General features: G+C 40.0%; 1 protein-coding gene across 1 annotated transcript in view; it reads right to left on the bottom strand.

Moving 5' to 3' along the window:
- Window positions 1-12,413, bottom strand: part of LOC119910661 (mitogen-activated protein kinase-binding protein 1-like) — a 59,341-nt gene that overhangs the window by 31,092 nt on the left and 15,836 nt on the right. The window contains 2 exon segments of the mRNA XM_038729385.1: window positions 3,810-3,867; window positions 4,118-4,180. Coding sequence (XP_038585313.1) covers window positions 3,810-3,867; window positions 4,118-4,180 — 121 coding nt within the window.

Genomic DNA, 12,413 nt, shown 5'->3' with positions numbered 1-12,413 from the left:
GTTGTTTCAAATGCTTTTAGGGTGGTTTGAAATGTTTCTATGGTGCTTTAAGGGTTGTTTCAAATGTTTTAAAGGTGGTATTAGGTTATTTCAAATGCTTTTAAGGTGGTTTGAAATGTTTCTATGGTTGTTAAGGTTTGTTTTAAAGGTTTTAAAGGTGGTTTTAGGTAGTTTCAAATGCTTTTAAGGTGGTTTGAAATGTTTCTATGGTGTGTTAAGGTTTGTTATAAAGGTGGTTTTAAGTTGTTTCAAATGTTTTTAAGGTGTTTTAAAAAGGTTTAAATAGTGTTTTAAAAGGTTTTAAAGGTGGTTTTACGTTGTTTCAAATGCTTTTAAGGTGGTTTGACATGTTTCTATGGTGTGTTAAGGTTTGTTATAAAGGTGGTTTTAAGTTGTTTCAAATGTTTTTAAGGTGTTTTAAAAAGGTTTAAATGGTGTTTTAAAGGTTTTAAAGGTGGTTTTACGTTGTTTCAAATGCTTTTAAGTTGGTTTGAAATGTTTCTATGGTGGTTAAGGTTTGTTTTAAAGGTTTTAAAGGTGGTTTTAGGTTGTTTCAAATGTTTTCAAGGTTTTTTAAAAAGGTTTAAATGGTGTTTCAAAAGGTTTTAAAGGTGGTTTTAGGTTGTTTCAAATGCTTTTAGGGTGGTTTGAAATGTTTCTATGGTGCTTTAAGGGTTGTTTCAAAAGGTTTTAAAGGTGGTATTAGGTTGTTTCAAATGCTTTGAAGGTGGTTTGAAATGTTTCTATGGTGCTTTAAGTGTTGTTTAAAAGGTTTTAAAGGTGGTATTAGGTTATTTCAGATGTTTTTAAGGTGTTTTAAAAAGTTTCAAATGCTTTTAAGGTGGTTTGAAATGTTTCTATGGTGGTTAAGGTTTGTTTTAAAGGTTTTAAAGGTGGTTTTACGTTGTTTCAAATGCTTTTAAGGTGGTTTGAAATGTTTCTATGGTGCTTTAAGGTTTGTTTTAAAGGTGGTTTTAAGTTGTTTCAAATGTTTTTAAGGTGTTTTAAAAAGGTTTAAATGGTGTTTTAAAGGTTTTAAAGGTGGTTTTACGTTGTTTCAAATGCTTTTAAGGTGGTTTGAAATGTTTCTATGGTGGTTAAGGTTTGTTTTAAAGGTTTTAAAGGTGGTTTTAGGTTGTTTCAAATGTTTTTAAGGTGTTTTAAAAAGGTTTAAATAGTGTTTTAAAGGTTTTAAAGGTGGTTTTACGTTGTTTCAAATGCTTTTAATGTGGTTTGAAATGTTTCTATGGTGGTTAAGGTTTGTTTTAAAGGTTTTAAAGGTGGTTTTAGGTTGTTTCAAATGCTTTAAAGGTGGTTTTAGGTCGTTTCAAATGCTTTTAGGGTGGTTTGAAATGTTTCTATGGTGGTTAAGGTTTGTTTTAAAGGTTTTAAAGGTGGTTTTAGGTTGTTTCAAATGCTTTTAAGGTGGTTTGAAATGTGTCTATGGTGCTTTAAGGGTTGTTTCAAATTTTTTAAAGGTGGTTTTAGGTTGTTTCAAATGTTTTTAAGGTGTTTTAAAAAGGTTTAAATGGTGTTTTAAAGGTTTTAAAGGTGGTTTTAGGTTGTTTCAAATGTTTTTAAGGTGTTTTAAAAAGGTTTAAATGGTGTTTCAAAGGTTTTAAAGGTGGTTTTAGGTTGTTTCAAATGCTTTTAGGGTGGTTTAAAATGTTTCTATGGTGCATTAAGGTTTGTTTTAAAGGTGGTTTTAGGTTGTTTCAAATGTTTTTAAGGTGTTTTAAAAAGGTTTAAATAGTGTTTTAAAGGTTTTAAAGGTGGTTTTAGGTTGTTTCAAATGCTTTTAAGGTGGTTTGAAATGTTTCTATGGTGGTTAAGGTTTGTTTTAAAGGACTTTTCGGTTGTTTCAAATGTTTTTAAGGTGTTTTAAAAAGGTTTAAGTGTTGTTTAAAAGGTTTTAAAGGTGGTATTAGGTTGTTTCAGATGTTTTTAAGGTGTTTTAAAAAGTTTCAAATGCTTTTAAGGTGGTTTGAAATGTTTCTATGGTGGTTAAGGTTTGTTTTAAAGGTGGTTTTAGGTTGTTTCAAATGCTTTTAGGGTGGTTTGAAATGTTTCTATGGTGCTTTAAGGGTTGTTTCAAATGTTTTAAAGGTGGTATTAGGTTGTTTCAAATGCTTTTAAGGTGGTTTGAAATGTTTCTATGGTGGTTAAGGTTTGTTTTAAAGGTTTTAAAGGTGGTTTTAGGTTGTTTCAAATGCTTTTAGGTGGTTTGAAATGTTTCTATGGTGCTTTAAGTGTTGTTTAAAAGGTTTTAAAGGTGGTATTAGGTTATTTCAGATGTTTTTAAGGTGTTTTAAAAAGTTTCAAATGCTTTAAGGTGGTTTGAAATGTTTCTATGGTGGTTAAGGTTTGTTTTAAAGGTTTTAAAGGTGGTTTTACGTTGTTTCAAATGCTTTTAAGGTGGTTTGACATGTTTCTATGGTGTGTTAAGGTTTGTTTTAAAGGTGGTTTTAAGTTGTTTCAAATGTTTTTAAGGTGTTTTAAAAGGTTTAAATGGTGTTTTAAAGGTTTTAAAGGTGGTTTTACGTTGTTTCAAATGCTTTTAAGGTGGTTTGAAATGTTTCTATGGTGGTTAAGGTTTGTTTTAAAGGTTTTAAAGGTGGTTTTAGGTTGTTTCAAATGTTTTTAAGGTGTTTTAAAAAGGTTTAAATAGTGTTTTAAAGGTTTTAAAGGTGGTTTTACGTTGTTTCAAATGCTTTTAATGTGGTTTGAAATGTTTCTATGGTGGTTAAGGTTTGTTTTAAAGGTTTTAAAGGTGGTTTTAGGTTGTTTCAAATGCTTTAAAGGTGGTTTTAGGTCGTTTCAAATGTTTTTAAGGTGTTTTAAAAAGGTTTAAATGGTGTTTTAAAGGTTTTAAAGGAGGTTTTAGGTTGTTTCAAATGCTTTTAAGGTGGTTTGAAATGTTTCTATGGTGCTTTAAGGGTTGTTTCAAATGTTTTAAAGGTGGTTTTAGGTTGTTTCAAATGCTTTTAAGGTGGTTTGAAATGTTTCTATGGTGCTTTAAGGGTTGTTTCAAATGTTTTAAAGGTGGTTTTAGGTTGTTTCAAATGTTTTTAAGGTGTTTTAAAAAGGTTTAAATAGTGTTTTAAAGGTTTTAAAGGTGGTTTTAGGTTGTTTCAAATGCTTTTAAGGTGGTTTGAAATGTTTCTATTTTAGTTAAGGTTTCCTTTAAAGGTTTTAAAGGTGGTTTTAGGTTGTTTCAGATGGTTTTAAGGCGTTTTAAAAAGGTTTAAATGGTGTTTTAAGGTTTTAAAGGTGATTTTAGGTTGTTTCAGATGTTTTTCAAAAGACAGAAGAATAAACAACAAAAGATCTGGTTTGTTTTTCTCACTTTCATCCAGTTTCCTTCTTTCTTCCTGTGAAACGTCTCTGGACGTTTAACAAGTTCAAAATGAGACAATCTGCCCACAACCTGTAACGAGGGTTTGTGAGCGGAGCTGAAACTATTGGCTGATCAACAGGAGATTATTTTGATGTTTCAGTTTCTCCGGTGTGTCACATGTTTGACCTCGCTCTCTGGAGACGTTACTTTGGACTCTCATTTCACAGACTAAAAGATTAATGAATTAATCAATAAAACTATTTGCCAGAGTAATCAGTACTGAGAATAATCATTAGCTGCAGCTCTTCTTCTGATTAAATAAACTTTAAAACGTTTAATACCTGTGAATAAAATTACAACCACAACTGATTTGATCTCCTAAATTATTTCCTCCTGAGGTGATTCTGGCGTGATCAGCGCCGACACTGAGCATGCTCAGATCCACTCAGGTGTTCACACCTGCACTACTCACCTCTCCTGTGACGACATATTTCCCATCGGGAGAAAACGCTAACGTGGTGATCGCCTTCCTGAAAAACACAGAAAAAGAATTTTATTGTGTTTCATCTCGCTTCTGATTGGCTGACAGACGTCTGTCAACGCACCCGTACTCAGGTCAACAATTTAACCTGTGTTGCATTACCCTGCAGGTTCCCATAGCAACAGGGCTGATGTTTGTGTGACATGTGACATTTTCCTCACAGAGTTCAGTGGAGAGAAAAATAATAAAGCTTAACTTTAAAACCAAGTTACAGAGACAGGACTTGGCTGAAGTTTTACCTGGAGCTGTTGAAGATGTGATGCTGTTTGTTCTTCCGAGGATTCAACAGGACGACGACACACCTGCGCGCGCGCACACACACACACACACACACACACACACACACAGGTTAGCAGGTAAACACACAAACACGTGATGAAACAAAGTGCGCTCCACCCACTGCACAAACTACCAGCTGCGTTCTGACATTGTTCCAAAGAATAAACACCATCCGGTCGACGGGTCAATGTGTTCAAAACGTTGCTTTATGACCTGCAGACTTTCCCATCAGCCTCAGCTGTACGCTGTGTTTAGGCTAATTAGCCAGTGCTAGCATGCTAACATGGTAAACATCAGCATGGCGGCTTTGAGCTGCGAGTCAGTCTCTGCAGAAACTCCCTCTGAGGCTGCACACTGCATGTTTGAGACTTCAGAAACCTGAACCTGGTTTTCTTCTAACGTCTGGAGCAAAACCTGAAGGTTCAGGTTTCTCTTCCAAAACAAGAAACGGCTTCCTAAACTAAAGATCACAGTTTCTGCACACGCTCAGTCTCTCTGCTGCATAAACAGCGAGCGGTTTAATGAGTCTCTGTTTGGTGACTCAGTCTGTCCGACCTGAACCTTCAGAAGCAGCTCAGAATGTTTCCTGCTCAGACTGGGTCAGACCACATACTGACCCGCTCTGGACCTGGTCTGTACCTAAACCTTACAGTTAACAAAAGCTAACGAAAGGTGTTTATCTGAACGGGGACAAATCACACTAATAAGACCGAATCGTCTCTGGACAGGTGGAAATATGTCACATCTGAAAAGAGCCAATAAAATAAAAAGTAACTTTACTAAAAGGGGAAAAAACATAGAAACAAGAACAAAACTAGGTGTGAACATTTTTCTTCATCAGCTTAAAAAATAAAAAGGAGGCTTTACAAAACTAAGTGAAGCTGCTTCGTCTGTTTCTTTAGTTTGTTACTAAACTAAAGTTACAGAGCAAATGTCTTTCGTCAGTTTATTCCATCGGCCGACAGAAGCCATCGTTCAAATCCATCGTTCTTAGCTGTGTTTTAGTCCACGCACCTCGCCTGGCGTCATGGCGATAGCCTCGACCTAAACTGCTCTGTCACTGTTCAGTTGGTTTGGACCAAAGAAAAGTTCACGCAGGCCCGGGGAGAACCCACGCAGACATAGGGAGGACATGCAAAGTCCAGACAGAAAGGCCGGGACGACCGGGGTTTGAACCTGCGACCTTGTTGCTGTGAGGCCACCGTACAGATTCAGATCAATAAAGTTTAATCTAATCAACGTATTAATGGTGATTTATTATAATAGATCCTGATGGAGACTTTCACGAGATAAAAGTAGCTCCGCCTCCACCAGCCGCACCGTAAACGCATCGGTGCATCAAGACTTACAGATAAAATGTGGCCCCGCTGAAAAGGGACATGAACATCTCGGTTTGAGATTTATTACCTTTTTTACAACAAACACTCATTTTCTAACGTTTTTACTTTATTTTGTTGTAGGTCACTAGTCTGTTTATATCGGCGGTTGTGTTCAGGAGTTCCTGGAAATCAGCTTTATTCAAAGAAACAATAATCTGAAGTAAACCTGGTTACAGCTCTGGAACCTTTATATTCTACCGTTTCCTCTGTTAGTCTTCAAACCCACTGATATGTGCGTGGGAATATTATGTTACGTATTCTGCACATCGAACATTTGGTCTGATATGAAGCGCTTGTTGTTGGAAGCTGCTGTACTATTAAAGTTGCTTTAGCGCCCGCGGCCGCTCAGACTCGTCTTTGAACCTTTGAGACGACTTCTGCTCCTCTCTTCTGTTTATTCGCCATCAGCACGTATGTGTGTGCGTTTGAGGAGTTGCAGGTGTCACATCAAAGCCCTCTCTGACCTTTGACCTCTCAGCAGACAAAAAGGAGAGAAACCGGTCTCTGTTTGTTCCGACTCGTCCAGCTGACAACAGGTGATGATCTCAGCTCACCTGTGACATCATCACCCTGTCTGATCAGGTAGGAGCCAATCAGAGCACAGACAGATGAGGTAGAGGGCTGCTGTAAACACCCCCACCCCCTCTTTCTTTAACACCAGTCAAACCAGTTGTACTTCCCTGTCAGAGCGGGCCCTTACGTCGTGAGAGCCGCTCCACTCCCGACTTTGTGATCCAATATGGCTGCTCCGTGTCAACAGTTATTTATTTATTAGCACTTCTGCGTCTCATATAAATGTCCGTCCACAAAGTTGTGTTGCTGCTGTCTTTAGTACGCGTCAATACTGCGAGACACGTTTTTATCAACAGCTAACCTGGCTGGTTGTAAACGACGGGTGGCCGAGCGAAGTTTTCTGACTTCTAACTGGAACTCACTTTCAGCTCCGACAGTCCTGTGTACAGATCCTGCTCCGCCTGAGAAGACAAGCTCGGGGGCTGACTGTTCACGCAGAAGATCCTTACTCAAGTAAAAGTAGCAGAAAATATTCAGCTACAAGTAAACGTCAAAGTAAAAGTACTGTTTTAATCAGCTTCATGAAGGGAACATTTATTCATTTAGCTGACTTACAGGGGGGGCTGTCCGAGGTCTGGACCAACGAGGGGTTAAGTGTCTTGCTCAGGGTCACAGTGGGGGTTCGAACCCTGGTCTCTCACACCAAAGGCGTGCGTCTTATCCACTGCTCCATCACCACCACTGGAACCTTTCATTGGCAAATGTATGTGCCTCGTTTTGCACGGTTTGACGACTGATGAGATCGGATGCAGTAAACGTCTCATTAAAGCTCCTTAAATCCATTTCTGTCCATATTAACACGTTAAATTCAACGGTTCTCTTTGTGTGCGTCTCACACAGACACAGCTGCTGCTGCTGGACTCTAAGGCAAAGCACCATCACGTGATGGATTTCAGAGGAGGAGCGGTTTTAGGTTGTTTCAAATGCTTTTAAGGTGGTTTGAAATGTTTCTATGGTGCTTTAAGGGTTGTTTCAAATGTTTTAAAGGTGGTTTTAGGTTGTTTCAAATGTTTTTAAGGTGTTTTAAAAAGGTTTAAATAGTGTTTTAAAGGTTTTAAAGGTGGTTTTACGTTGTTTCAAATGCTTTTAATGTGGTTTGAAATGTTTCTATGGTGCTTTAAGGGTTGTTTCAAATGTTTTAAAGGTGGTTTTAGGTTGTTTCAAATGTTTTTAAGGTGTTTTAAAAAGGTTTAAATAGTGTTTTAAAGGTTTTAAAGGTGGTTTTACGTTGTTTCAAATGCTTTTAATGTGGTTTGAAATGTTTCTATGGTGGTTAAGGTTTGTTTTAAAGGTTTTAAAGGTGGTTTTAGGTTGTTTCAAATGCTTTAAAGGTGGTTTTAGGTCGTTTCAAATGTTTTAAGGTGTTTTAAAAAGGTTTAAATGGTGTTTTAAAGGTTTTAAAGGAGGTTTTAGGTTGTTTCAAATGCTTTTAATGTGGTTTGAAATGTTTCTATGGTGCTTTAACGGTTGTTTCAAATGCTTTAAAGGTGGTTTTAGGTCGTTTCAAATGTTTTTAAGGTGTTTTAAAAAGGTTTAAATGGTGTTTTAAAGGTTTTAAAGGAGGTTTTAGGTTGTTTCAAATGCTTTTAAGGTGGTTTGAAATGTTTCTATGGTGCTTTAAGGGTGTTTCAAATGTTTTAAAGGTGGTTTTAGGTTGTTTCAAATGCTTTTAAGGTGGTTTGAAATGTTTCTATGGTGCTTTAAGGGTTGTTTCAAATGTTTTAAAGGTGGTTTGAAATGTTTCTATGGTGCTTTAAGGGTTGTTTCAAATGTTTTAAAGGTGGTTTTAGGTTGTTTCAAATGCTTTTAAGGTGGTTTGAAATGTTTCTATGGTGCTTTAAGGGTTGTTTCAAATGTTTTAAAGGTGGTTTGAAATGTTTCTATGGTGCTTTAAGGGTTGTTTCAAATGTTTTAAAGGTGGTTTGAAATGTTTCTATGGTGCTTTAAGGGTTGTTTCAAATGTTTTAAAGGAGGTTTTAGGTTGTTTCAAATGTTTTAAAGGTGGTTTGAAATGTTTCTATGGTGCTTTAAGGGTTGCCATCACGTGATGGATTTCAGAGGAGGAGCGGGGCCAGTGCTGTCAAATCCTGAACGTCACTGCAAACAGCTGAGTGCAGGAGGAGGAGTCCACTGAGCTCCCGTTCCTCAGAGAGGCAGACGTTAAGCTGAATAAGACAGAAAAGCAGCCTGCTCATAAACAGCAGCAGCTACAGCGCGCACAGTGTAACGGCTGGGGATAAAATGAAAAAGTCTCGCAGGCGGCGAAACAACAAGAAAATGTACCATTAATCTTTTCAGGTTTAGAAAATAAACTAACATGTGGTTGTCAGACACAGAGGAAGAGGCAGACCCCGAAACGACCAGGCTTTAAAACAGCGGCGCAGCTGATCCAGTGTGAAATCTTTGACAATGTCCTCAGTAAAAAATCCAAAAGGATCTTATCTGGCAGCTGTGCGACCCTCTGCTCCTCTTCTTAAAACTCCTTCACTGTGTGAAAGGCCCCGGTGCATCTGCACTGTGTATACCTGGGCCCCTCTGTGCACTTAGTGTGAGCTGCTGTGGATAACAGCTAGAGGACAAACAGAAACGTTGGAGCCTTGGACAGAAGCAGGCCAGCTGTCTTCTAGCCTAGCTTAGCAAAAAGACTCCCTACAGACAGATCACCTCGCTCTGCGCCGCTCCTCTAATCGGCCCCCGATCACTCGTCCATCTGTGGATCTGATCAGACGTGTTCATGCAGGTCAATCAGCTGATCGCACACACGTGTAATCCCCGTGTGAGTCACCGGGCTGCGTGTGTGCGTGGAGATGAACAGACGCACTGATAAGTGTGTGCAGACTTAAGCAGCTGAGTCAGCAACCAATTATATTCTTCCTCATCAACACACACACACACACACACACACACACGTTTGTAGACGTTTGTAACCCCCGGGGGGGGCAGGGCGGGTCACGCCGGGCCAGAACACGCTTCTGTGAACAAGACACAAAGAGATAACTTATCACAGGTTTCCTGGAAGACGTTCATAGTGACCTCAGTCATACATACCCCCCCGTCTCACCGTCCACGACACGTTTAGACCAGGGCAGGCTTCACACAGTGAATCCCAAAGTCACCTCCAGGCAACCACTTGTATCGACTGGGTCAGCGTCCCCCTTTAAAGGTCTGACAGAAACACAACCGCCTCTGTGTGGCCGAGAAAGACCCGAAGTTTCAACTGGATGAAACTAAACTCTAAAGATGAAACCAACGCCTGGTTAAAAACGTGGGATCCCACAGCAGACGGCTCATCTGGTCTCAGACCAGTCTGAGTTTCACTCAACGCTCTCGCAGCGGCGGCTCTGGGGACTCTCACAGAATCTCGCGAGATTTTAGGAAATGGAACTATGAGGTCATTTTTTTAACGACGGAGGGGAAAAGTTTTGCATAACGGCGAATCGAGAGGTCGTAGACAGAGTCAGCAGACTTAAAGTTCCTTTTTGGGTCATTTTAGAATGAGTAGCTTGATTTTTTAGCTTAAGGAATGTTTTTTTGGAGAACCCACATTTTTTCCTCTTTATTTAACTGCAGGGGTTTTTTTGTGCAAATAAAACTTTCATGAAGCTTTTCTTTTTCAGAACCTTTAGCGGTGACATGTCTCCAGCTCCACTGTCCATGACTTCTCAGCTCTCGTCTGGCGTGCAGCCGGCGTCAGATCTGTCTGCTTCCTGTCTCTCTGCAGCGACGGTCAAATAAAGGCGAGAAGCCAAAAATCTGTCTGGAAGGAAATGAAGCTAAAAACCGCTGCAGGGTTTGTTAACATGAAAACACTGACGGCTCCTTTAAAAGGCTTCAAGTCTGCAGCAACGTGCTGTGTTCAGGTACAGTTTGTAGCAGAGAGCGCCGACCCAACCCGTCCGGAGGCACATCTGCAATGCAGCAGGAAAATCAGAGTGAGCTGCAGAGGGGAGGAGAGCTCTCTCGCCCTCTCTCTCCATTTCTTTCTTGTCTTTTCCATTTCACAATAATAATTAATAACATTATAAATTCCTTCCTTGAATGTCCTGATAACATATTTACTTTAATTCATATTTAATACTAAATCAAATATAACGGAGGGAGAGGATTTAATCTGATTTATTGTTTTTTAATGCTGCGTTTATGTCCACTCAGATTTCTTTATTCATCTTCATGCTCCTCAGACGCTCTACAGTAATCACAGCTTTAGTCTGTTAAATATTTTCCATCGTTACAGGTGAAACTAGTAGAAGAATATAAAGGAGTAAAATGAGCTGCTGGGTTTGTTGGAACTGAAATATTTCAGATGTAAAGCAGCGAGACTCCATCTGTCGTCTGTAAGGAAAAGGCTGAAAAACTCTCTCACTGTGTGTGTGAATGTCTCTCTCTCTGAGTGTGTGAATGTCTCTCAATGTGTGTGAATGTCTCTCTCTCAATGTGTGAATGTCTCTCTCTCAATGTGTGAATGTCTCTCTGTGTGTGTGAATGTCTCTCTCTCAGTGTGTGAATGTCTCTCTCTCTCACAGTGTGTCAATGTCTCTCTCTCTCTCAGTGTGTGAATGTCTCTCTCTCTCTCTCAGTGTGTGAATGTCTCTCTCTCTCTCTCTGTGTGTGAATGTCTCTCTCTCTCAGTGTGTGAATGTCTCTCTCTGTGTGTGTGAATGTCTCTCTCTCACAGTGTGTGAATGTCTCTCTCTCACTGTGTGTGAATGTCTCTCTCTCTCTCAGTGTGTGAATGTCTCTCTCTCAGTGTGTGAATGTCTCTCTCTCACAGTGTGTGAATGTCTCTCAATGTGTGAATGTCTCTCTCTCAATGTGTGAATGTCTCTCAATGTGTGTGAATGTCTCTCAATGTGTGTGAATGTCTCTCTCTCTCTCTCAGTGTGTGAATGTCTCTCTCTCTCTCTCAGTGTGTGAATGTCTCTCTCTCTCTCAGTGTGTGAATGTCTCTCTCTCAATGTGTGAATGTCTCTCTCACAGTGTGTGAATGTCTCTCTCACAGTGTGTGAATGTCTCTCTCACAGTGTGTGAATGTCTCTCTCACAGTGTGTGAATGTCTCTCTCACAGTGTGTGAATGTCTCTCTCTCTCTCTCTCTCAGTGTGTGAATGTCTCTCTCTCTCTCAGTGTGTGAATGTCTCTCTCTCTCTCTCAGTGTGAATGTCTCTCTCTCTCTCTCAGTGTGTGAATGTCTCTCTCTCTCTCTGTGTGTGAATGTCTCTCTCTCTCTGTGTGTTAATGTCTCTCTCTCAATGTGTGAATGTCTCTCTCTCAATGTGTGAATGTCTCTCAATGTGTGTGAATGTCTCTCAATGTGTGTGAATGTCTCTCAATGTGTGTGAATGTCTCTCTCTCACAGTGTGTGAATGTCTCTCTCTCTCAGTGTGTGAATGTCTCTCTCTCTCTCAGTGTGTGAATGTCTCTCTCTCTCTCACAGTGTGTGAATGTCTCTCTCTCACAGTGTGTGAATGTCTCTCTCACAGTGTGTGAATGTCTCTCTCTCACAGTGTGTGAATGTCTCTCTCTCTCAGTGTGTGAATGTCTCTCTCTCTCTCTCTCAGTGTGTGAATGTCTCTCTCTCTCTCAGTGTGTGAATGTCTCTCTCTCTCTCAGTGTGTGAATGTCTCTCTCTCTCAGTGTGTGAATGTCTCTCTCTCTCTCACTGTGTGTGAATGTCTCTCTCTCTCTCTCAGTGTGTGAATGTCTCTCTCTCTCTCTCTCAGTGTGTGAATGTCTCTCTCTCTCAGTGTGTGAATGTCTCTCTCTCTCTCAGTGTGAATGTCTCTCTCTCAGTGTGTGAATGTCTCTCTCTCAGTGTGTGAATGTCTCTCTCTCTCACAGTGTGTGAATGTCTCTCTCTCTCACAGTGAATGTCTCTCTCTCACAGTGAATGTCTCTCTCTCTCTCACAGTGAATGTCTCTCTCTCACAGTGTGAATGTCTCTCTCACAGTGTGTGAATGTCTCTCTCTCTCACAGTGTGTGAATGTCTCTCTCTCTCAGTGTGTGAATGTCTCTCTCTCTCACAGTGTGTGAATGTCTCTCTCTCTCACAGTGTGTGAATGTCTCTCTCTCTCAGTGTGTGAATGTCTCTCTCTCTCACTGTGTGAATGTCTCTCTCTCTCTCACAGTGTGTGAATGTCTCTCTCTCTCTCTCTGTGAATGTCTCTCTCTCTCTGTGTGTGAATGTCTCTCTCTCTCTCTCAGTGTGTGAATGTCTCTCTCTCTCTCTCTGTGAATCTCTCTCTCTACATGTACTAACCTACATTTGCCGCCCCCCCCCCAGCCTCCCTCCCTGTCGCTCCACTGA

Source organism: Micropterus salmoides, unplaced genomic scaffold (genome assembly GCF_014851395.1).
Source record: "Micropterus salmoides isolate LMB-PRFRI ecotype aquatic unplaced genomic scaffold, ASM1485139v1 Ms_hic_scaffold_19, whole genome shotgun sequence".
Taxonomy (NCBI): Eukaryota; Metazoa; Chordata; class Actinopteri; order Centrarchiformes; family Centrarchidae; genus Micropterus; species Micropterus salmoides.
Note: the sequence above shows the minus strand (reverse complement) of the source record. Positions and strands in the feature narration are given on the sequence as shown.